The 26,404-nt window shown below is 43.2% G+C and overlaps 2 protein-coding genes across 20 annotated transcripts in view; one reads left to right on the forward strand and one right to left on the reverse strand.

Moving 5' to 3' along the window:
* The first annotated feature begins 1,501 nt into the window (after positions 1-1,501).
* ERC2 (ELKS/RAB6-interacting/CAST family member 2) overlaps positions 1,502-26,404 on the forward strand; it is an 877,102-nt gene continuing 852,199 nt past the window's right edge. For all 19 annotated transcript variants that reach the window (XR_014796702.1, XR_014796703.1, XR_014796704.1 and 16 more), the window contains exon 1: positions 1,502-1,746. The gene's annotated coding sequence lies outside the window, so the exon portion shown is untranslated. The remainder of the gene's footprint in view (positions 1,747-26,404) is intronic.
* LOC311632186 (large ribosomal subunit protein uL29-like) lies at positions 16,494-16,842 on the reverse strand (the record flags this gene model as incomplete). The annotated part of the gene is made up of 2 exons (XM_084903329.1): positions 16,494-16,676; positions 16,762-16,842. 2 exons carry the CDS (start codon positions 16,840-16,842, stop codon positions 16,494-16,496), a joined length of 264 nt encoding a protein of 87 aa, XP_084759455.1.

Genomic DNA, 26,404 nt, shown 5'->3' on the forward strand with positions numbered 1-26,404 from the left:
GATGAATATTGGGGAACTAAACACAAGTGTAGCTTGGGTTTCCCGGAGTGCATCTGGATCAACAAAATGAGTGCCGATTGCTTAGTGACTGAGGGAAAGAAGAGGGTGAGCGCAGAGACCTCTGGGGCCCTGAATCTGTGAAAAACCTTAAATACCAATAATGTGAAAGGAAGGCTTAAACCGAGGCTCGCGAGCCATGTGCTGCTCTTTGGCCCCTTGAGTGTGGCTCTTCCACAAAATACCACGGCCTGGGCGAGTCTATTTTGAAGAAGTGGCATTAGAAGAAGTTTAAGTTTAAAAAATTTGGCTCTCAGAAGAAATTTCAGTCGTTGTTCTGTTGCTATTTGGCTCTGTTGCCGACCACTGGCTTAAGGAACAGGGAGGGCATTTGGGCTGGAACAGACAGGCATCCTCCTCTTTCAGCACCCACTTCCTTCCTTTAATATTTGAATTCCCATCAGGGCAGGAGAAAAGAGTCATCACAGCAGCTGGGTTGACTCCATACTCAGCTCGCCCAGACATCCCAAGGCTAAATGTGCTTCATTTGTCTGAGTTTCCCAGCAGGAGACAGTCCTATCTGGCCACTGGAATTGCTGGAAGCAGACTCATCAGGAATGGAAGGAGATGACTGCTCTAGGCCTGCGAATGGACTCTCAGTGAGAGACCAAATCTGGAGACACCTATGACATGTCCAGTCCCCTGGCTAATACAAAATGGTAGCAAGTTGGACCTCCAGACTTATTGGGTGGGAGCTTTTTCCAATGAAAAACATTTCCAACTCCTCCTGCTACTCACCTTGAGATGTGTGTGTGTGTGTGTGTGTGTGTGTGTGTGTGTGTGTATGAATGAACTCAGACACTATCTTTCTTCCTTAAATGGGAAGACACACATTGCAGGGCACAGAGGAGGTACTCAATGAATGATGGTGATGATGATGATGATGATGTATTTTTTCTTGCTCCCTTCCTTTATTCCATTCTCTCCTTTCCTTGGGGGTGGGGGGGTGGGTAATAAGCAATTTAAAAAGTCTTATGAAATCCCTTCACCCATCCTAAAGAAGATTAAGCTAAGGGGAGGGTGCAGGGGTGTGGAAACCTCGACCCCCAACTGCAAAGCTTACAGGGAGAGATAGTTGCAGCCTCTCCGCCCAGTGCCATCCCTGCCCCTGTCGCCGCCGAGGCCACCTGACCAGGCGGGGAGCGGCTGGCAGCTTTCGGGAGGGGCATCAGGGACAGAAGGCGGGGACCAGCCGCTTCCAGACAGCGGCCTCCGGGCAGAAGGCGCTCCGGAGACCCCCGCCGCGCGCCCCGCGCCCCGCGCCCCACGCCCCGGCCGAGCTCCCCGCGCCCCCCGCGGAGGCGCCGGCCCCCCCCCCCCCCGCCCCCCGCGCCCCGGGAATGCTGGGAATGTGAGGCCGGGCCGCGGGGAGAGGCCGGGCGCGGCGGCGGCGGCCCGCGGAGCGCCGCGAGCGCGCGTGGGGACTGCGGAGGGCGCCGCCCCCTCGGCCCCGGCCCCGCCCGGCCCCGCGCCGGCCTGGGCCCCGGAGAGCCCCCGCGCTCCCTCCCTCCCTCCCTCCCCGCAGCCGGCTCCTCCTCCTCCTCCTCCTCCTCCTGCTCCTCCACCTCCCGCTCCTGCTCGCAAGCTCGCACTCTAGCGCCGGCTCCGGCTCCTCCCGGCCGCCCGGGGCCGAGGCGACGCGAGGTTGTAGGAATCCATGTGGGGCGGCCCCGGGCGAGCACCCGAAAGGTGAGGCGCGGCGCCGGGCCGGGCGGGCGGCGGGGTGCCGGCTCCCTCGGGGCGCCCGTGCCCCGGCGGCGGCATCTCTCGCGTCGCGGGCCCCTCACTCTTGGGGAGCTGCAATGCGTTATCGCGGGGAGCGGAGGGGTGCACCCGCCGCCTCGGCCGGGGCTCTCCGGGGCGGGGGGAGAGGATGGGGGCCTAAAGGCGGGGCTGCCTTCGTGGACCCCCCCCCCCCCCGGGCTGGAACAAGTGCACGGCTCACCCCGGCGCGCGTGCCTCCGGCGGCCGGGCCGCCCCCCGCAGTCCCGCCGGCGGCGCCCGCCCTCCCCGCCGCCGCCTGCCCACTCTTGCCCCCTCTGGCCCCCAGGGGTGGGGTGTCCGCGGGGCAGGGGTCTCAGGAGAAACCTCATGCAGAACAAAGTAGGGGGAGGTGGGGTCCCTCCCAGGCTGCCTCCCTGGACTCCGAGGGGGAGCGTGTTTTTTTTAAAAAATCAAAAATAAAAAAAATCCGTGTCCTGGAAAATGAAGCCGGGTTCACTGGGGAAGGGGAGAGGGCGGTGGTGGGTGTGTGAAAACGAATACGATGTGACATTAACCTGGGCGACATTCCTTCCCTCCCCGTCACCTTCTAGGGATTATCCAAGATAGAAAAGGGGTACTTGGAGGGTTGTGCCTTTTTTTTTTTTTTTTTTTTTTTTTTTTTTTTACCTTTTTTAAAATTACCGTCCAAGCCTTTGGAAGATCATTTTAGGACAGGGAAGATTACGAGTGCGTTGGTGTGCGCTCTCGTAAACTCTCTCTGGTCGGCCCTGTCTTATTTGTTTTGTACGGAAGGGTCTCCCTCCGCTCTCCTCCCCGGAGAGGGAGGGTCCGCGCGGGGCGAGCGGGGCGATCCTGATCCTAGGCGGCTACCTGCCTCCTCGGCGAGAGGAGAGACCATTCACTCCGGGGCGGCGACTTGTCAGCGCCCCGCGTGATGGACAGCCGCGCCCGCCACTGAGGCGGGCAGAACGGGGACCGTGGAACCCCAGGAGCCAATCCGCGCTCGGGAGAGGAGGGCCGTTCCCACTTGTCATGGCTAGTTTCCTGGTTGGCTTTTTAAAAATCAGTGGTTTTGCTTAACCATTGGTTTCCACCAGGTAGGAGGCTCCGGCTGTGAAAGGCCAACAAGCGGGAGGAAAACTCTTCCAAATGGGCTTGGAAGAAGCAAGTATAATTGGACTCCTGCTTGTTTCTTCCACCTTCCCCCCTCCCTTTTATTAGTTGTAGTAGTTGGGGATGCTCAGGCCATTGATTTAAAAATGCAAAGGAAATGGGTCTGTGTAAAGAATGAAATGGGGGTGAGGGGAAGGGTGTTGGGGGTTAGACTTTTCTTCCTTTATTCTAAGAGACACGGTGTACTGTTGAGCTGTCTCGAGAAGGGTGTGGCACTTGGTCTCCTATGTCTCTTGTCCTTGTCAAGTCGCATGGTCTCTCAGCCTACTGTAGTTGGCTCATGGCGCTGATGGGTGAATGTGTGAGATATTTTTGAAGCAGGCAAGCATGCTTTGTGAGGATTTCCACGAATAGAAGGGAATCCTTTTAGGTTTTGACAGTGCACCTCAACTTCTGGAAGTGAGGGCTGGCTTCTTCGCTTCCAGTTTGGATGTCCGTTTGGAGGTGGCAGTGGGGTCAAGCCAGATCCTTTCTGGAGGGTAGAAGAGTTTGCCTGTGAGGTGAGTTTGCTTAGAAAGTGAGCCATCTTGTCCGTCTGCTTCTGTGCTTTCACAAAAGCCTCGCACAGTTTGGAGGGGTGGTGGTGTGAGGGTAATGATGGAAACACGGCTTTCACTAGCAAAGACTTTTATGGGTGGATGGATTGTGGGCGGAAGGACCAAATCCTTCCCAATTTTCTGTTAGCGAAAAGCTTATTTTTCAACCTTCTTCTGCCTGAATTCAGTAGAAGAATTACTGGTTGATCCAGAGAGCTGTCACCTCATAGAAGCTGTCCCTGGATGTGAATATAGACCTGTGCATTCAGCATTTCATGAGCAGATTATGAGCCAGAATTCACTGATTAGGACAGTCTTCATGCAGGAGCCGGCTTTGTTACGGTAGTGTTCTTACTATTATCATTATTATTGTTATTTCATGTGCTAGCACTTTTTTTAAAAAATATATTTTATTGATTTTTCCCAGAGAGGAAGAGAGAGGGATAGAGAGTCAGAAACATTGATGAGAGAGAAACATCTATCAGCTGCCTCTTGCACACCCCCTACTGGGGATGTGCCCGCAACCAAGGTACATGCCCTTGACCGGAATCGAACCTGGGACCTTTCAGTCCACAGGTCGACGCTCTATCCATTGAGCCAAACCGGTTTCTGCTCATGTGCTAGCACTTTGCTGAGTACTTTTACATGCATTATCTTTTTAAAATCTGGCAGTATATCTATGAGGGGTAGCTACTGTTATTATCCCCAAATTTTAGATAGAAAAGACTAAAGGAATTAAGTATCTTGATACAGCTAAGTGTGAAAGTGAGAATTTGAGCCCAGGTTTCTTTGACCCAGAGTGGATGACCTTGGTGATGGCCTTGAGTTCACATTTTGGTAGGGTGGTCTGCATGTGTCCAGACTGAAGTGTAAGCTATCTCAGCATACATATGGCCTATTCTGTTAAGAGGCCACTGGGATGTCCTTGGCCTTTGAATTGTCCTCTTTGCCTTGATACTTTGAAGGCTGTTGCTTCCACTAAAAAAGCACATTTAGTAACTTTGTGATTTATATACTTCTAGTGTGTCAGCTGTGGCCCAATGGAAATTTGGTTCCCAAGTTAATAATGACTTAAAAGAAGGTAAAACAAAACCAAACACACTCTCCCATTTTACTTGATACTTTAAATTTCCAATTGGGATTTCAAAAGAATATATATATTTCTTATTGTTGATAGTATTACAGATATCTCCCATTTCCCCTTTCTCCTCCCCCATTGGACTTGGTCTTAACATCATTCAACTGGCTCTTTTTTCACTAAGGGAATGGAATTTTATTTTATCTTTCACTAACAAAGAGGCTGGTTTTCATTAGTGATTGAATATAATTTTATTTAAAATTATTTTATTAAAATAATATGGCCATCTTGTTTTACTATGTTGGAAAAGTCACAAAATGTAAGCTTTATCAACGTCTTCCTACTGGCGAAATTCAGTGGTTATGGTTTTCAAAAACAGGTATCTTGAAAAATGTGTTTCGATGAATGGTGTTGGAGTCAAAGTCAAACTCACCTCAACAGATAGTCTTTGACTTTGGTGGAGATGACTTTGTACAATCTACTAGGGCTGTGGTCGGCAAACTGTGGCTCACGAGCCACATGCGGCTCTTTGGCCCCTTGAGTGCGGCTCTTCCATAAAATACCACAGCCTGGACGAGTCTATTTTGAAGAAGTGGTGTTAGAAGAAGTTTAAGTTTAAAAAATTTGGCTCTCAAAGGAAATTTCAATCCTTGTACTGTTGATATTTGGCTCTGTTGACTAATGAGTTTGCCAACCACTGTAGGGCATCCTTTCACCCCTTTTATCAGCTAAGAAGTTAACATTTTGGCTGTCTATAGGAGAGACCTACTTGGCTAACCAAGTTTAGTTTTAGCAATTTATATTATTCTGTGATACTTTATTGTGATTTTCCTTATTTTTTGAAAGCTAGTAGAACAAACGGAATGCAAAAAAAGCACTGATATTAATGGTAATGTAGTCTCATAAATTTAAATCAGTTGATCCAAAGATAGAAATCACTGCGTGTACCAAAGGCAGAGATTCTTCAGCCTGTTCTTTCTTATGTGAAGAAAAAAAACCGAATGAATATGTTAGAAGTGCTAGAATATATCAAATGGTAAAGTATATATATTAGTCAACTTTTGGGGCATAACAAAAATCCCTGACTTACAGCAACAGGTCTATTTATTCTCACACTCAGGTGTCTCAGCTTGAATGTGATTTGGCTGTCCGAGGCTGGGGTGGCTCTGCTGTAGGCTGCAGGCTGGGTTCCGGTCTGTTCCACTTGGGTTCTGGGGCCCATGCTGAAGGGATAGCAGCTACGTGGGGCATGCTCTTCTGAGGGCAGATCACTGGATTCAAGTGGCAAGCCAAATCGCACAAGCAAATGTCTTTTCCATTAGCAACCTTTTTGGTTAGCGCAGGTCACATGGGGAAGCCCCAATATCCATAGGTAAAAGTAGATTCCGCCCATAGTAGAGAGGGAATATTTGATGAACTATAATCTGAACTTTATCATTTTTTTCTTCTCATTCTTGGGGAGGGCAGTTTTTATCCCCTCAGTCCCCTAGCTTTATGACACATGAACCTAATTGCTTAGCTTTTGCACTTCAGAAACATACCAGGTTTGATTCCAGACTGTAAAAACAGGTAGAAGAATGCATAAGAATTTCTTAAACTATTCCAAGAAGTTTTTATCTGATGTGGGTCCTGCCACCATAGGACCTCTTATTAGGAGTGTCAGGAAAGACTTAGTGGATGAAATGGCATTTTCATGGACCTTGAAGCAGGGATAGTGTTGGGTATACAGTTAGAGGGGTGGATATAATAGACATGGAAGGAGCACATCTGGATATAATAAGTTATTCTGTTTGGCTAGAGGGTAAGATAGTTGAATAATAATAACAATAATAGCAGTAATTATAGTTTAACTTTTTTATAAAATATTTTTTTATTGATTTCAGAGAGGAAGGGAAAGGGAGAGAGAGAGATAGAAACATCAATGATGAGAGAGAATCATTGATTGGCTACCTCCTATATGCCCCTACCAGGATTAAGCCTGCAACCTGGGCATGTGCCCAACCAAAAATTAAACTGAGACCTCATGGTTCATAGGTTGAAACCCAACCCAACCACTGAGTCACGCTGGTCAGGCTATAGTTTAACTTTTATTGAACAGTTAACTATGTGTGAGGTTACTGTGCCTAACACTTTACATAAAATATCTAATTTAACCTTGCTGATTGACTATTCAACATTTATTCTGTTCTAACTAAAAGAACCCCAGCTTTGTTTGAGATGGGAATATGTCTATCTCCCTTTCCTAGACCCCCTTATAGCCTAGAGTGGCTCAGGTCTTATAGGAGTGTGAGTGGGTGTTGTTGATGGGGGCTTTCCTGAAAGCTCAGCGAGGACACGCTTGGCTGGTATATGCCCACAGCTTTTGGCCCCTTTCTGCTTGTTGCTGTTGGGAACATAGGTGCAGTGTTGGAGGGGCAGCAGCCAACTACAACAAGAAGAAGAAACCATGTATTAAGAATGAGAAAACGGGAACCTTAAAGGATCTTGGTCTCGATGACATTGTTGAGCCATAGCACCAGTCTAAACTGCCTTCTCCTGTACTTATTGCATAAAACAAATCCCTTACGTATAAACTATCAGTTGTTACTTGTAGGCAAACATAATCCTTACTGATACACACCTTCTCAGGAGCCTCTCAGGGTAGATGTTCTGAAACTTATTTTCTCAGTGAGAACATAACAACTCAGATTAAAGAACCATCACAAGATCTAGAATTCATTGCTATGTCTTTTTCCTTTTTAAATCCTCAACCAAAGAGAGAGAGAGAGAGAGAGAGAGAGAGAGAGAGAGAGAGAGAGAGAGAGAAAGAGAGAAAGAGAGAGAGAAGACTCATCCTGTTTTTGGCTGGGCAGGATAAATACCACAGTGGAGATGATGTTCCCTAAAATAGGCTGGGTTAAGACAGAGACACCTGTATTCTAGGTTGAAAAGTGTGAGTATTATTTCATGGACTAGCAAGTATAATTTGAAAATGGTGGAGACTGGAAGTTGGGATCACTGAGCTTAAGTATGTGGTACCCAATGCTTTAGTGTGAATGAAGGTGGAGGAAAAGCTGGGTATGAAGCAAAGCTGGGACCATAAGGAAATGGGATTGAGTGAACACATATCATAGTTGGCTGTTAACCTGTAATCTGAGAGCAAAAATGAGAGTCTCCTGAAGGTTAGTCTTAACTTCTACTAATGGCTTCACATTTGCCAGAAAGTAGGGAATGGGTAATACAGAGAACTGCTAATAGGTTGTGAGTTATTATTTAGTGCAGTAGGGTGGGGACTTCTACTTATCATCCATATCATATATTGAACCCTTGACGAACCCCTATGACATGGTTTTGGTCTAGGTCTGGCTCCTTTGTGCCAGCTGAAGGTAGCTGAGATGAAGAGTAAAGCCAGAGGGTGGTGCAATGGAACAACGCATTCTGTCAGTGGACTTATTTCTACATTTGCTAAACATTGTGGAGCTTTTTTGGGGTGAGGTGGGGTCACTTTAACTTCCTGTCTCTCCCCCCCTCCCCCCGCCATTCTTTCTACTTTTTTAATCTGTAAAATAAAGGATTTGGTTTACATTTGTGGTTTTTCAAATGTTTTTCAGCTGTAGACCCTTTTTTTGTTCCCTAAATTAAAGCTTACCCGGACCCTCAATATTTATAGAAAAAAGCAGAGTTGGCCGAAACCGGTTTGGCTCAGTGGATAGAGCATAAGCCTGCGGACTGAAAGGTCCCAGATTTGATTCTGGTCAAGGGCATGTACCTTGTTTGCGGGCAAATCCCCGGTAGGGGGTGTGCAAGAGGAACTGATTGATGATTCTCTCTCATCGATGTTTCTAACTCCCTGTCCCTCTCTCTTCCTCTCTGTAAAAAATCAATAAAATAGATTTTTTTAAAAACAACCAGAGTTGCTCTGGAAATAATACAGCGTCCAAGTTTATGTTGTCTGAGGTATCTTTATGTCTAGGCCACTGTTCTAAAGTGATCCGACACAGCCTCCCAGGTTCAGGATTAAGTGAACCTTAGAGCTGTACAGATGTTTTATTAGAACATTCTCTGGGATAAATCCTTTTATTATTCCACAGCTTTTTGTGTTTTATTGTCATCGGTGGCAGAGACTGTTAAGGTTCCCACAGCCGCTTTTCCTGTCTTTCCGGGCCTATGTTGGAGGTGACTTGTGTCACCTCTATGTTAGAACACCTAATTTTCAGAGTGAGACCATCCAGCACTCTCTTCTACTGCATGAGGGTCGAGGAAGCACCTGTTGAAATGGAGTCTCTGTCTGCCTGGGTCCCTGAGTCACTACATGAGCAAAGCTTTCAATCAGCTGATATCAGACTTATAACGTGACCTAGAAATAAACCTTTGTTGCTTGAATTCATCAGGATTTTATGATTGTTTATGTAGCACTTTTCTTTAGCTTATCTTTACTGGTGATAATCTTTTAGCATATCTGCTGAACTCTATTTAACTTACTTTGTAAGTGCCTTTGGGATCAACCTAAAGCCAAGCCAACTTGTCCTTACTTTGTGCTTCGGAAAGAAGAAGGCAGGCATCTACAATAGCTGTCCATGCAGGTTTTTGTATCGATAGAGTCTCTGAATTGGAATACCTGTGCTTGATAACATTTGTTTTCATGTTGTAGAAGTCTGAAGACATATGGTAGAGTACACCTTGATTTTCTTTTTATTTATTGATTGATTTTAGCGTGAGGAAGGGAGAAGGAGGGAGGAAAAGAAAGAGGGAGGGAGGGAGGGAGGGAGGGAGGGAGGGAGGGAGGGAGGGAGGGAGAGAGAGAGAGAGAGAGAGAGAGAGAGAGAGAGAGAGAGAGAGAGATTTGTTGTTCACTTATTATATATTCATTGATTGCTTCTTGAATATGCCCTGACTGGGGATTGAACCCACAACCTTGGCATATCGGGATGACATCCTAACCAGCTGAGCTACCTGACCAGGGCACATCTTGCTTTTCTTTTTAAAAAAGTCTTTAATGCCCTGTTGCCTTTTTAGGTAATAGAACCTCAGTGGCTTGGGGAAGAGTAATGATGAACAGTTACCATAATAATGGCTACTATTGATTGAATACTTATTTATTGCTCTGTGAAATATTTATTGAATATCTACTATGTAGATATTATAGATAGTTCCTCATTTGTAGCTTATACTCTAGTTGGGGGTCCTGGATAGGTTCCTGGATAGGTTTGCTCTGTATTCTGTGAAAGACACCATTTATTGAGTGTCTTTCTATGCCCTTATTTCATATAGTCCATAGAGGTAGGTTATTCAGATTTTATAGATGAGGAAACTAAAGCTCAAAGAATTTTATAAGCTGTATGAAGACAAGAGCTTTTGCCTTTTGCTGAATCCCCAGTGTCTAGAAGAGTGTCTGACACATAATAGATGCTTAATAAATATTTGTTGAATGTACTTAAAGTTAGTGCTATCGTAGAGCCAGAATTTGAGTCCTAACTGACTCTCAAGTTTGTTAAATTATTGTTGGACATAGTAGGAGCAGTGTGTGACTTTATGATTACAACAGAAGTAACAGCTGAGCCCTACCAGTGTCAATGACAAGAAGATCCAGGCTCTCTCTCTTTCACAACTAGGGCCTATTTATACTCCGAGTGATTTATACTCAAAGCTACTACCTCACTGGCTTAATTGCTGATATAATTGTCAACCCTCTCTTGGGAAAGTTTAAGTTCTATCCCAGTGGATTTTTTAGGCTGTTTTCCAGGGCTGTGCCTCAAATTCTGCTTTTAACCTTTTGGACATTCCTTCTCCACTTGTATCTTCCAGATTTGTTGCTTTGAAGTTCCAGGAAATCTCTAGTTGCTGGCACCTACTGGGCACTTAACAAAATTAAGAGAGAGAGAGAGAGAGAGAGAGAGAGAGAGAGAGAGAGAGAGAGCGCGTGAGCGCGAGCCAGCAATTTCAGGAAGGAGCTAAGTGATGACTTTTTCCTGGAAGTCAACAGTGAGATTGCTGTTCCAGCGAGTGAGGAATATGGATTGGGTCAGAGGGCATCTCTGGGATATACCTGTGTCGGGAAGGCCAGTGGCAGGGTTCATAGATGCCTTCTTCCAGACACTTGACTTTGTCATGGTTGGCTCTTCAGATTTTACATTTTGCTCACTTAATTATCTTGTATCGTGTGGCATGTGCGGGGTTGTCTGATAGTGTTCCTTCTTTTTTCCTGCCTTACCGCTTTCTACCCCTAAAGGTAGTTGTCATTCTGTGATTTGAGTATGAATGAATTGCAGGCAGCAAAGTGCATTCCCCGTAAATGTATTAAAAGCAAACTATTAATTCAAGGCAACTTCCTAGTGGCTTAGAAGACAAGAACTTGAATGGGAGTTGAGTAATGTGTCTGTTCTTTTGGAATACTCTCAGATCCTTAAGCAGACTGTGAGAGGCTTTCCACTAGAGCAGTATGGCTAATTATAGCAAACAAGGGCAGGGATTTATGCAAGAAATTGAATCTAGTCATGCACTGTAGTTACTAGTTCTTAGGCAGCGGATTTCTCTAAAACAAGGTGGGTGTGGGTGAGGTGGGCCCAGAGGTGACTGTGGGTGGGTTTGGGGTCTGGGACCTGCTCGGGGGTTGGGGAATTCTGCTCTGAAGGTAGAAGGTCGAGTGGCTTTGGAAGGTGTGAAGTTGGGATGGTATCATGATCCTTGGTCGTTTTCTCGGTGACACAAGATGACTTTCTTGTGCCTTGTTTAAGGCAGATTAGTCATACTGCCTTCCTGCCAGCCAGCTCCAAACTGATATCCCCTGGAGGAGCAAGACTGTGGTTCAAAGGGCAGGATGCTAGGGGAGCAGTGTTGGTGATTCCTTTTCACATTGGGCTCTTGATGTGTTTTCTTTCTTTCTTTCTTTCTTTCTTTCTTTCTTTCTTTCTTTCTTTCTTTCTTTCTTTCTTTGGGCTCTTGATGTGTTTTCTTTCTTTCTTTCTTTCTTTCTTTCTTTCTTTCTTTCTTTCTTTCTTTCTTTCTTTCTTCCTTCCTTCCTTCCTTCCTTCCTTCCTTCCTTCCTTCCTTCCTTCCCTTCTCTCTCTCTCTCTCTCTCTCTCTCTCTCTCTCTCTCTCTCTTTCTTTCTTCTTTCCCCTTCCTTCCTTCCTTCCTTCCTTCCTTCCTTCCTTCCTTCCTTCCTCCCTCCCTCCCTCCCTCCCTCCCTCCCTCCCTCCCTCCTTCCTTCCTTCCTTCCTTCCTTCCTTCCTTCCTTCCTTTGATGTGTGTTATTTCTTGCCTTTAAAGTAAAATTTCCTTCTACCCCTTCTTTGTTTCCCATTTTGGTTCATTAGATATCTTATTCTTGAACCATCTTCATGGGAAGCAGGAGGAGGTAGGGTAGTGAATGAGATGATAGCTTGGCCATTCTTACGAGCTTGTTGAAAATAGGTTCTGTCTGATGCTGGGTACAAAGATGACTGAGTTTCAGTGACTGCTGCTCACCAGGCTTGTGAGCATGGAACAGTTAGCCAGGATACACAAGGGAAATTTTCCCCCTTTTTGTTACGTCTGGGAAAGAGCTGTCTTTTCATACACAGGCTTTGAATACATTGGCAGGGGCCCCCTTGAATTCAGCAACATGAATAGTTGCTTAGAATAACTTCAGAGCAGATTCTTTTGGATAGAAAGATATGAGCACTGATCTGTGAGTCAAGAGACCCAGGTTCCATTTCTGGCTTTGCCACTAGCTTTCTTCTTATTTGGGAGGATCTTTGTTTCTTGATATGTTTCAAAATCATCTGGCCCTTTTCCAGATATAAAATTTAAATTTATATGTATGTTGACTTTTAGAGAGGAAGGGAGTGGGAGAGAGAGATAGAAACATCAATGATGAGCAAGAATCATTGATTGGCTGCCTCCTTCATGCCCCCCATTGGGGACTGAGTCCTCAACCTGAGCATATGCCCTAGTGATATCGAACTAGGATCTCCTGGTTCATATGTTGATGCTCAACCACCGAGCCATGCTGGATGGGCTAAAATGATATATTTTTACAATAGTTTTTATCTAAAGGATCAACTAAGTATCATTTTATTATCTATTTTATCCTGGAAAATAAGAATGGTTGGTGTGCTTCCATCATGGATTTTATTCACAAAGAGTTAAGCCATTATATCATATATTTACTGAATGTGCGTGTGCTTGCTTTATGCCAGCCCCTCTGCAACTATTCACAGAGCAGGTGATTCTGGAAGGTTCAGGGTTGTAGCCAGACAAATCAGAAGGCTGTTGTAATGGGAGCTCTCCTAGGGTAGCACCAAGGCTATCATGGAAGACTTAGGACAATGCTCAGCAAACTGTGGTTCGCGAGCCACATGTGGCTCATGAGGTGCATTTTGCTGCTCTGTTGACTAATGAAGTTGCTGACCATTGACTTAGGAGATTAATGCATGAAAGATGAAAGAAGGTTTCTTAAAGAAGGTGAGGTGGAGCATTAAGTGGAGTTAACTGGGGTAGGCTTGGTTTTGATGGTGCAAATAACACAAGGAGTGGTCTAGGTCCAAAGGTCAGCAAGAGAATAGAAGATTCGGGGTTTGGGGAGGTGGAAGGAGACCAGAGGAACTGGAGATTAGTTTGAGGGATGGTGAGAGAAGCCAGAGAGAGTGACAAGCATGAAGATTCTGTGATGCTCTAAGGAGATGAGGTTCAAGCTTAACCATCAAGGGATTCATGGCTGACTACCTGCTTTTGGTATTTGTAGGAGCATGGGGTTTGAAACTAGGGCAAGAGAGTGGCAGAATGAACTGGAAAACAATAGAAAGATTATGAATATGGCCTTTGGAATCTTAACAAGTGCCCATTCAAATATCATTGACCAAACACAATTTATTTAGTCTTAATAACTTTAAAAGACCACTTTCCAAGTGAAGATGCTCCTGATAAAAGATTTGTAGTGTAACTCCACACTGCTTGTTGGTTTTGAGAATCCCTGAATGTCATCAGGGACCCAGTTCTTTTTCCTGAGTTTTGAGTAGAGCACAAAGAGTGTGAATCTTGTTTTAAAATCTTTGCAAACGTTTGCAATTAGTGGATATAATTAAACTGACTTTGTTAGACTAATAGAATTGGAAATACTTGGAGTAATTCTTAGTGTATACCTTCTGAAAGTGGTGTGAGAAAGTTCATGAATGGAAATGGTCTAATAATTCCCTGAAATGTGAAGATTGGGAGTTATGTACTGGAACTGGATTCCATGCCCCATGCATATTAGCTGCCTCTGACTCTACTTTTGTATGTCTTGTACCACTTTTCTAATGTTGGTTGGTACATGGTTACATTGCTTTTCATATATTAATCTTGATTTCTGTGCTTTAGCTTGTGAGCCAATGTTTTGAGCTACTATGTCCTAGCCTTACTTGCTAACAAGTAGTCTTATTTCATTAGCGTCACCATTTTTGTACATCAGAGTTTGTGTAATTCATTTGAATATTTCTTGAATCTTTTGATTATTTTATAAAAAGTAAGTGGAGAATGGGAAAATGCAGGAAGTGATATTGGGAGTAGTATGAGCCTCATAAATGTAATGTAGATGTAATTGAGGCAAAGTTGGAAACCATTAGACATGCCTAATATGGACATGCTTTAGACTTCGGTTGGCCAACTGGAAATACTTGTGAGGGATAAGAACAGAGTTAAATACTATGGAGGTAAGCAATATTGGAAAAAAAGCTTTGGGGGTTATGATAAAGGGCAATATGTAATCTAGGATTTTGTCATTTGTTTTGGGGAACAGAGCTTTCCTTTTTAACTTGTAAGTCTAGTCAACTTTTAAAAACCACATATTTAAAAAGGTCTTTCCTATAAAAGTAAGGCATTGAATTTAGATTTCTCACTAGTCTTACTTAGGAGAGTCTACCAGAGTCAGTAATCTATTCCTTTGGTTTGCTAATTGGCATGGGTGGTCATTGTGCTAACAGAATTCTCTCTGTATTTTGGCAAACAAGTAAAGATAAGCCAAAGCACATGAAATGGTCCTTCACAAAGGATACACCTGAATGGAGTTTTATGATTCCATGGTTTCATTTGTTGTGCTGTGGAACAGGAAAAGACCAAATGCATCTTAGTCCTCATCATAAGCCTTGCTGATGCTATGATGGTAGATTCAGAGCCAAAGAGAAAGAAGGGTAAGAATTAAGTTTTGTGTATAATTAATTCCGCAGGTCAGGAGGATATGGTGGTGGTCTGTCTGCCTTGGAAGATCTTGTTGATATATGGGAGCTTGTCTAATATCCCTCTTCTAAGGCAAGGACTGAGTTGGATGCAAAATTTCAGTTCCTTTTGATGCCCATTGTAGTTAGATGGTAAATGTTAAATCATAGGAGATATTAATCAGATAAAAGATGATAGACAATAGCTCTTGAAATGGAGAGATGTAGTTTAGCTTTTATTAAAAAGGCAGATAACTATTGGACCATAAATCCAAGGAACTCAGTAAGTGCCTGCTATGTTTCAGGTATTGTGCTAAGCACACCAAGAATTATCTCATTTAATCTTAACAATAACTCAATGATCCAGGTATTATTTCTCAAGAGGAGGATATTAACATTTAGAGAAGTTAAGAAACTTGTCTATGTGCTTTGGTTTAGTTTTCCCAGAAGCAGACCCTAAGACACAAGTGTTCTAGTGCAAGTAATTAAATGGGGTTTACAGGGAACAATAGTAGGTGAACAAAGCACATGAGACAGAGAGGAGAAGGCAGCCAGTGGATGGGACATTATTCAGTAATTTATTGCAGTCATGACTAGAGGCTAATTTCACAAGGAAACTCTGGATGTAGCATAAAACACCTGCCTTAGGATGGCCTCACATGAAGGATGAAGAAGCAGCTCCTGTCAGTTGTTTTTGAAAACATTTGTTTTTATTATGGTAAAATATACATAATATAATATTTGTAAGTTTAACTATTTTATTTATTTGTTTATTTACTTACTTGCTTTCAGCGAAAAGAAGGGAGAGGGAGAGAGAGAGAGACAGAAACACAAATGATTAGAGAGAGTCATTGATTGACTACCTCCTGCATGGCCCTACTTGGGGATTGAGCCTGCAACCTGGGCATCTGCCCTGACCTCAAGGTTCATGGGTGGATGGTCAACCACTGAGCCAATTAGTCCAGGTGCAGTTTAACTGTTTTAGGTGTACAGCTCTGTGGTAATAACGTACATTCACAATATGGTATAACTGTTACCACTATAATCTCCAAAATGTTTGCATCACCCTAAACTGAAACTCTGTACTTATTAAACAATGACTCCCTGGTCCCTCCTGCCCCAAGCCCTTGGCAGCCACTATTTTACTTCCTCTCTTTATGAATTTGCTATATTTCAGGTACCCCATATAAGTGGAACCATACAATATCTATTCTTTTATGTCTGGTTTAAATCACTTAGCATAACATTTTCAAGGTTCATCCATGATGTAGCATGAGTTAGAATTTCAATTCTTTTGTTTTGTTGGGTTAACCTCACCCAAGGATATTTATTCCATAGTTTTTTATATATATATGAGAGAGAGATAGATCATTGTGAGAGAGACACATCGATTGGTGCTCTCCCGTTCTTGCCCCAACTGGGGCCATCAATCGAACCCGCAACTCAGGTACATGCCCTTGGCTGGGCATCAAATGCAAAATGCTTTGGTGGATAGGCCGACACTTTAGCCACTGAGCAACATCAGCCAGGGTGAATTTGGGACATCCTCTTTTAAAGGATGAATAATATTCCATTGTATTTCTATACCACATTTTGTTTATCCAATTACCTGCCGATTAACATTTGGTTTGTTTCTACCTTTTGATTGTTGTCAACAATGCTTCCATGAACATTGGTGTATAATTATATATGTCAGTTGTTCTTTATTCCATGGTACCATGGCATTTTCTTTTCTTTTTTTGTCAGCCAGTTTGTGCTTTTTGACACTTCGATGCTCAGTTCTTGAGCGCGTCCTTCTGCAGCAGGTATAGCCACTCTTTCCACCGCTGCTTCTGGGCCTTCAGATTTTCTTTATGCTTGTTGAGCCAGTGGTGCATGGCGCGTGTTTTCTTGGTCCGCAGATCCACAGGCTTGTACTTCTCGCCCTTGTAGAATTTCCTGAGGTTCTCTTTCTGAGTCTGGTTAATGAAAGTAAGAGCATGGGTGATAGACTTGCAAACCACTCTGATCTTAGAAAGCTTGGAAGCTGCGCCTGGGACAGACAGCTCCACCTTCAAGTCCTCCCAGCTGTTTGAGCAGCTCCCTCTTCTTTCCTCGAAAGTCCCGAGCCTTAATTTTGGCCATGGCTGAACCACCGCCCGCCACCTGCTCGGAGAGAAAGAGGTATTCCCTGGACTTTCATCTTGCCTCCTGCAAGAACAGAGTAGTTTTCCAAGATTCAAAAGAAGCCCATCAGTAGGGCACTTAACAGCATCTGCTCACAAGGGCCTGACCCAGGTAAACGGAGAAAGTGGCATCTGAGTCTTGGATTCTTGACTCAAAGCCCCCGTGTACCTACCACTGTTCTACACCGAGCTGCCTTTAGTTACAGGCGTGACAGCAGCGAGATGCAAGCATGAAGGAGACATAGTTATTGCCTTCAGGGACCTCTCAGGGCTGGATCTGCTCAAGGGAAGACAGTGGCATCACGTGGTGCAATTGGAATTCATGGAGCTATCATATGATGGCATCACAGGGGCTGGGTCCCCTTTTCTCTTTACAGTCTGTGGGAGGCAGGCTTGGGCCAGGCACCACTGGACTCTTTATGGGGCTGTGCTCCAGGACAGGCAGGCACTCAGGTTGAGTCATGAGTTCCACCTGCACCCATCCTTGCTTCCTGGCCTTCACTTGAGCTGTTTGCACAACTGTGTATGTATCAGCAGGTTTTATCCTCCTGTGAGTCTTTCCAACGATTGCCTTCATCTGATGTCCACGTACCAGGAACAGCAGTTTGTTAGGAAAGAAATCAGGGACTGGGAATGATAAAGAAAATATACACTTGGAGACAGTTAAAATGCTTGGTTATGTGTTTCTTTGTCTGAAAAGATACCATTTATAAGTGATTTGCATTTACCTAGAGACCTAACATGAAGTATTTTGTCCCAGATTGGTATTCTGGCAAAGGAGGAAAGAAATGCGAGCTATAAGTGAGAAAATGCTGCCCTATATTTTTACCCAAGCATTGAATATTTCGTTTTAGTGCCGCATCCATGCGAGCTGGGCGTATTGGTCAGATACTGTTACGTTGGCTATCTATCTCAGGGCTGTGTAAGGTTCTTCTCTATTTTGTCTTGATTCTGGGACTCAGGCAGGAAGAGGAGTCCCTTTCTTGGAGGGGCCATTCTCAGGGTAGAGAAGAAAAAACCCCCCTCAGTGGTTTACTCATTGGATGTTGGGCTCTGGCATGCCACTTCAGTTCATGTTACGTTTGACAGAACATGGCCATGCCCGATGCCAGTGAGGCAGTCGGGGCTCTCCTGTGGGAGGGAGACTGCAGGGAATGAGACAACGAGAGAGGACAGGGAATATTTTGGATAAATGATGCCATTTATTGCACTGGCTAAAGTTTTACTCTCATGTGCAAATTGCTGAGCACACTTTTAAACCAGGTAACCTTTTTAGACCCAGTGCAACATGTTTAATTTTGTCATTCTTTTACTCAGAAGGAAAAACATATTGTACTTAAGAGTCTAGTTGCCTTCCTGGGATCCATGTAAAATCAACCACACAGCTAGTTATTAGTTTTCTTAAAAGGCAGTATCAATCAATTGTACTGTCTTTCAAGAACAGATCGAAGGGAACATTAGGGCTCAGAATGGTATGGCTTTCATAGTCATGTGAAATTAGTAGAGAACAAAGAACTGGTTATTAACACCTGGCTGATCATACGTTAAGAAAACAACACAGGTGTTGTAGTTAATATGGATGGTGAGGAGGGTTGTTGTTGTACTGAGTTATTTATTTACTAAGCCTTAAGCACCGTGCTAAACTCTCAGGCTTTCTCTGATTTAGTCACAACTCACCCTATGTTTGTGTAGTACCCATTGTTATTCCTGAGACCATAGTTACTAACTGAGGTGCTTACCAGGCCAGGAGAGGTATGCTAGCTTTCTCAGATAATGAATGTGAGATGCAGGACTCAAACCCAGTGTATATTTAATCACTTCACCAGCGTTTCTCCAAGCTGGATGAGGCCCCTTTAAAAGAAGATAATTTCTTGCAGAATTCCAGGGTTGACTTAAATTATTGCTATTTTAATGAATAATTTTAATAATTATACATAAAGTTAGAGAGGTTCTTTATTTTTTTTTAAAACTCCTCAGCTTTCTTTCTTTCTTTTTAACCCTCATCTGAGGATATTCTTTCCATTGATTTTTTTAGAGAGAGTGAAGGGAGTGAGGGGGAGAAAGAAAGAAAGAAAGATAGATATATAGATAAATAGATAGATAGATAGGTAGATATGTGAGAGACACTTCAATTGGTTGTCTCCTGCAAGTGGCCAGGGATTGAACTGATATATGTGTCCTTGATTGGAGGTATTGAACCTGTGAGTCTTTGGGCCCATATTCTAACCACTGGGCCACATGGGTCAGGGCTCCTACTGCTTAAATTTTTTTTTAAAAATATATTTTATTGATTTTGTACAGAGAAGAAGGGAGAGAGATAGAGAGTTAGAAACATCGATGAGAGAGTGTCATCAATCAGCTGCCTCTTGCACACCCCCTACTGGAGATATGCCCGCAACCAAGGTACATGCCCTTGACCGGAATCGAACCCGGGATCCTTCAGTCCCCAAGCCGACGCTCTATCCATTGAGCAAAACCGGTCTAGGCATAAATTTTTTTAAAAAAATATATTTTATTGATTTTTTTACAGAGAGGAAGAGAGATGGATAGAGAGCTAGAAACATCGATGAGAGAGAATCATCGATCAGCTTCCTCCTGCACACCCCCTACTAGGGATGTGCCCGCAACCAAGGCACATGCCCTTGACCGGAATCGAACCTGGAACCCTTCAGTCCGCAGACCGACGCTCTATCCACTGAGCCAAACTGGTTTCGGCTGCTTAAAATTTTTATTTATTGATTCTTAGAGGAAGAGAGAGAGAGAGAGAGATATCTACTTGCTGCTCTACCCTGTTTCCCCAAAAATAAGACAGTGTCTTATATTAATTTTTGCTCCCAAAGATGCGCTAGGTCTTATTTTCAGGGGATGTCTTATTTTTCCAGGAAGAAGAACACGGTACACATTTATTGTTAAATGAAAATAAAGGAAATTTATTATCTGTATACGGTATGGTAGTACGGTAGTTGTCAACACAAACCAGACAAACTGTGAATCCTACAGTATCAAGAATTTACACATTTATTCAATGACAATCATGTCATCATCTTCTGGAACATCATCATAACAATCCAATTCCTGAATTTCCTGGTGAATTTCTTGTGACTCCATTTTTTTCAGAATCAGTGGACCAAATCTTTCATGTTTAGCAATAGCACTGTCTTTAAATGAGTACTTCTTGTCAAGGTAGCCTGCTCGCAGTGCATTTGCAATGCAACTATCAGTGATTTTCTCCCATGAATTCTTCACCCAAGTCACAACTTCTTGCAGTTTAGGTTTCACTTAAAGTTTCCACGCTGATTTCTCTCCATTCTATTTTCAATGTAGTCATTAATTTCCACGCGCAAATTGTCTTTGAATGGCTTGTTTATTGCAATATCAAGAGTCTGGAGATAGGCCTTATTTTCGGGAGGATGCCTTATATTTCACTCTGAAGGAAACCTGTAAGTAGGTCTTATTTTTGGAGGATGTCTTATTTTCGGGGAAACACGGTATTCATTTATGCATTCATTGGTTGATTCTTATATGTGCCCTGACAAGGGATCGAACCTGCAACCTTGGCACATCAGAATTATGCTCCAACCAACTGAATTACCCAGCTAGGCACTCCTACACCTACATAAAACCTAAATCAATTTAGAAATTAAGTAGACTTAATGCTACTAATTCAAATTAATAACATCAATTTAGCCACATTAACTAAATTACTACTTGTAATTGGAATATGATGCCAACTATTCTAGTCGGGTTCTTTGGCAGTCAACTGGTCTACCCTGCTGTGTGCTGGGTGATGACTCAATTCTCTCATCATATTTACCGGATTCAACTTCTGTGAAACTTTTATTTATGCTATGCTGAGGAGCTTGATAGTTTTACCTTTCAATTGGTGAGAACACATTATTTAGATTCGCAAGTTCATTTTTTCCCCTTTCTCATTGACCCATAGTGATTCTTTTTATTTATTTATATTTTTATTGATTTTTTACAAAGAGGAAGGGAGAGAGAGAGAGAGTTAGAAACATCGATGAGAGAGAGTCATCAATTAGCTGCCTCTTGCACACCCCCCACCGGGGTTGTGCCCGCAACCAAGGTACATGCGCTTGACCGGAATCAAACCTGGGACCCTTCAGTCCCCAGGCTGACGCTCTACCCACTGAGCCAAACTGGTTTCGGCTATAGTACTTCTTTAGTATGGTTTATTGTCCAGATTCAATGGGCATGGCTGTAGTGATGATCTTGAATATCCTTACATTATTATTTCTCAGATTATTGAAATAAAAGCAACCGTAAGGTCTTATGATAATTGTAAATTCTCTAATATACATGTCTATGGGTCTTTCCTGACTTCTTCAGTTCTTGCCCAGGTTGAAAAATGATTTTCTCTCTCGAGTACTCCTCTTTCATAGGCCTCTCTTCATCTGAGACCACACCCTCCCCTCCCAGAAAAGCTCTAATCTATTTCCAGTGTTCACATAGCTGGCAGCCTTGCACAGCAGCTAGAGTTGTTCATGTAAACCTGATTAAGGGGGCTATGGCTCCCTTTAAAAATGGAGGGATTTGGGTCTCTGGAAGGTCGGAAATCATACTACTGACTCATTCTCTAGAAATATTTGTTGAATAGATTTTAATCATGTCCCAGAATTTCTCTTCTAAGACATTTTTTGTCTTACTTAAACTTACTCTTATCCGTACACTGATTAAAAGACTTCACTCAGTTACTTGATGACCTAATGCAGTTATTAACTCTCATTCCCTATGATTTCAGTGTTTAGAGGGGTTTCTGAGTACTATTCCGGACCCCGAACATGGTCCTTGGTAAAGACTCATGTGATTCCTCCATGGTGATTAGTCATTTTAAGATACCCCAGAAGTAGGATATAACATTTTTTTTTTTTAATCATCATTCCAGAATATAGAGCTAAATGCTTGTCTCTGAAATTGGCACATTTAAGCCATTTCCCATTCCTTGCTATTGATTGTGGTCTTTTTTCCCCCTTTGGAATTGCTTATAATTTCTGCTACAAATTTCCCTTGAGTATGTGATTATGATTATGTATATATTCTTTTCTAGTAAAAGGTTATTTAAATGCAATCCTTACATGTTGATTTTAAATGTAGAAAAATTGTGTAATTGGATTTTTAGGGACAAGATGTTGTTATTGTCCTACCTTTTTATCATTTTCTCTGAAACATCTGTTAGTTGACAGATTGAGGATTATTTGTGCAAAACCCAATAATTCCTGCATTATTTTTGTAAGTACACTATAACTGAAAGCTTTGCCAGCTGACATTGTACATTTGCAGATTAAAGGAAAGTTATAGAAATTCACAAATTAGAAAACCTTATTTATTTGTTCAGTGTAATAAGCTTAATTTGTTAGATTTACAAAACTTTATAAGATAATGAGTAATGTCATAATCAGCATTTTATGTTAATCATATTTTATAATTTGATTTAGCATCTCAAATTATTTTTTATTCTTACTGCTTATTGTTTGAGGTTTTGCTATATGTATTTTAAACTTGTGTTTAGCTATGTGGTTTGTCTCTTTAACAAACATTTTTAGGTGTTTTAGAATTTAAATTTAACCTTTTAGAATAAATTGTTAGAGTTGGAAATAAAAGTAATGAAAGTAGCTAATGGAAAGTGCAGTTAACTAATACTTGGATATACAGAGTCCTTACCTTGTATAATGGAATATACTCACCTCTTAACTCAAGCATCTTACTATAAAATATGTAATCACTCTAGATCTGCACGTGGAAAACAGTAATTATGAAACAAGTTTGGAGGAACTAATTGGAGAGTAGTGATGTGTGGATGAGTGTGTTTCAGTTGCAGTCAGCTTCTTGGAGAATGATGGGAAAGTTTTTTTAAAAATCCCTGCTGTGTCAAACTGGACACTTTTTATTTTGTTTTCCTGATTCATATCATTGTAGCATTTGAAGAAGAAATGGCTTATTATTGGGACTTTCAATACCAATTGATGCATAATATTGTAATCTGCAGATGATGGGAAGATGGCCATTTTTCTTTTCAGTTTTAAAAAATGGTCGATGTCTTGAGCATTTTGAATAGTAGGATAAGTTTGACTCAGGAGTATCAGACAAGGCAAGTTAGTGAACTGAGAAAATTGGAAGACAATTTTGAGATTCAAAATCATTGTGCCCTATTCTGGTAGCGTTGATCAAAGTTAGCTTTTATTGAACACTAGAGGCTCAGTGCATGAAGAGATTCGTGCAATAAGCCTTCCTTCCCTTGGCTTCCAGCACTGGTTTCCCTCTGGCACCTGGGACCTAGGCCTTCGCTCCGGCTGGAGTCTGCTTTCTTTGTCTTTGCCTCCTTTGTCTTCACTGCAGAATCCACCTAGAGTCTGCCATCTTTGTTGCAGACTCAGGCTGGAGTCTGCCATCTTCATCTTTGCTGCAAACTCCAGAGTCTTCAGTCTTTGTCTTCGCTGTGGCCTGAGTGCCGCTCCTATAGATTCCTTAGCCCCCACCTCCCCCTCATAACAGGCATCCTGCCCTTCCCGGCCACTCTGTGCCTGGAGCAGCTGGGTGGCTGACATCTTTGTCCTTCTAATTTGCATATCCTTCCCTGATTGGCTGGTGGGCATAGCGGAGTGATGGTTAATTTGCATTTTCTCTTTTATTAGTGTAGATTAGCTGTATACTGGGCATTGTACTAATTACTTTTCTTCTATCATTTTATCTAATCTTTCCCAAATCACTGTGAAAAGTATTGCTAATATCTCCATTTTATAGATGAAAAAAGTGGGGATTGGAGAAGTGAAGTAATTTGCTCAAGGAAACACATAAAAAAAAGTAGAGATATGACTTTAACCAGATCTGATTTTGAGCTCCCCTCTTTTATTTTATAAAAATATATGCCTCACCTCTCTGGCTACAATTACAGAATTGTTGCATTAATGCCATGGGAGTGATTTCAGTGATATGATGGAAGTGTCATAATAACAGGAGGAGCCCCTGCCAGGGCCTCAGACTTTAGAGGCTGAGTCTAGAAGACCTCATTTGACTGCATGGGTCCAAGTGGAGGTGCCCACCTGAAACCTGTGCCTGGCATTCCAGGGTCCACTTTGGGTGCCCACAGGCCTGGGACCTCCCTGCCTAAATGACCCTGAGTTGTCTTCCAGGGTCTGCTTGGACTTCTTTACCAGGTCCATTCTCCCGAGGACAATCCATGCTACAGTGGGCAAATCCATAAGCCTAGAGTGGCTGAGGGATATCTGTTTGTAAAAGTATGGATCAAATGCCAGCAAACTACTGCCTGGGGGCCAAATCCATGCCTGTTTTTTAAAATAAAGTTTTATTGTAACACAGCCACATTCATTTGGTTACAAATAGTGTGGTTATTTTTGTGCTAAAATGGCAGAGTTGAGTAGTTGTGGCAGAGACCAAATGGCCCACAAAGCCTAAAATATCTGGTCTTTTATAGAAAAAGTTTGCTGTCCCTTGTTGCAGGTGGAGCTAGCCTGGTGTGCAGGCTGTGGAAATCACATGTTGAGCCAGGGGTGGGGAGAGAAGGATGTTGACTGGGGCAGGCCTGCCTCTTACTACCCTGTTTTGGCCAGATCTATGAAGAGCCCAAGAATTCTAAGTTCAAAATTCAGACTTCAACATCCACATCTTTATTGGCTACCTTTTCAAGGTAGGATAGAATGTATTTTTTTTTCCAGTTTGTTATTTGATTATAACTTTAAAATGTACAGATATATGGTATTTGTGCCTCCATTTGTATTCTTGCCTGGCCCTCACAAATGTTAGAATGAAATATTAAGCCCTGAGGATGCAGTGTATGATCTGAAGTAGGAGGGAAGAGAGATGCCAACAAATGTGCACACAAATTAATATGGAGTTATAAAGTGTGGTAGATCTTTTGGGTCATATATGGATTTCTATTAAAAACATCAATCTTGCACCTAGTTTTATCTGTCTAAATTAAACAAAATATGCTGGAACCTGCCTTCCCTCTTAGCTGGAGATCCAGGTTTCCTCACTAGGGCTCCCTCCCACCTCTCTCCACCTCTCCCTGTCTCCTCCCCTGATCCTCTTCCCTGAGATTATGCTGCGCCTAAGTAAGGAGGATCAACCAGTCCGCCACGTGATTGCATTTGTCTGCCACTAGATGTCACTGTTGAGGCTGGCCTTACTTGACTGAAAGATGCTGGTTGCCCTTCATAGTCACTACTGTATGGTCTCTCAGTGGCCAGGCTCAGCCACAGGTGTGCCATGCGTGGTGTAGCCGATACCATCAATGACCCACTCACATCTCTGTATGGAAACATGAGAGCTTTACCTTGGCCTCCTGCAGTGCAGGCTGGAGGTGCCAGGGAGCGGCCCTCTGCCAGCGATGAATGGAGGTGTAACTACGAGGCAGGTTTTACACTGTCTCTCAGAGCTCCTCCAGCAGAACTGAGCCCAGTTGAACACAACAGAAATCTTCTTAAAAGATATCCTAGATAGACTTTTTTTTTTTTTTTTTAACTTCCTGTCTTAGTGACATATTCTGCCCTTAGTACTTCCTGGGATTACCTTCAAAATGGACCACCTTCACCTAAACCAGTGGTCGGCAAACTCATTAGTCAAGAGACCACTGACCGAAATTCTCATCTCGGTGTCTGCTTGTGGGGAAGCCTGCTGGGACACATGGGCCTCCTTATGAGTTACAGTCCATGCACATGTGGTGCCTGGTGCACGGGTTCTACCCAGCGTGGTGGGCCTCTGTTAGCTTCCTGCCTCATGTGCTCTGTACATACAAGCTTCTCCATGGACACTTGTCTTCAGTCCCAGTCGCCAACCTAGACTTCCTCTTATTTTGAAGTATTTACTTTATTTCTGGAAACGTTAGTCTTATCAGCCACCATGTTTATCTCCTCCCACGGATCTCACTCTGAATCCTGGGCATCATGACTGGGGTGTCAGTGTTCCCTCCCTGAAGGCTCCAGAATCCTTTGTGCATATCAATTCCTCTCCTTCAGGGCTTTCTGTTTTTCAAACCAAGGCTCTGAGGAGGGGCAGCCTTGATCTGGTTATAACAGATTTTCTTACACCTTCACCAGAGGACCCAGGCTACCTGGTCACTCCTATTATCATCTAAATCCGAGAACCACTCTGAAGACCCTTGTAGGACAGATGAAGTCAGCTCCTCTTATTAAAAAACACATCCATGCCATGAAAAAAGGCATGATGCTTTGGAAGAACATAGTTGAGATGTGATAGACCTTGGAGGGTGTACTGTCAATGCTGTGATCTAAACTAGCAGTCGGCAACTGGTGGTCCGTTTAGATTAAAAGATGACTAGAATCAGCTCTGCAGAGAGAACAGCACAGGTGAAGGCTCTGAGACAGGAAGTGACTGGATGCATTTGAGCAACAGAAAGAAAACCTGGGCTGAGTCAGTGCAGGAGAGAGTGGCAGGAGAGGGGCTGGAACTGTTGGCAGATCTCGTAGGGCCTCTGGCCATGGGAAGGAGTTTGGTCTTTGTCCAAAGAGCACTGGGAAGTA

This window comes from Pipistrellus hanaki (genome assembly GCF_964339955.1).
Source record: "Pipistrellus hanaki genome assembly, chromosome: 13".
NCBI classification, from domain to species: domain Eukaryota; kingdom Metazoa; phylum Chordata; class Mammalia; order Chiroptera; family Vespertilionidae; genus Pipistrellus; species Pipistrellus hanaki.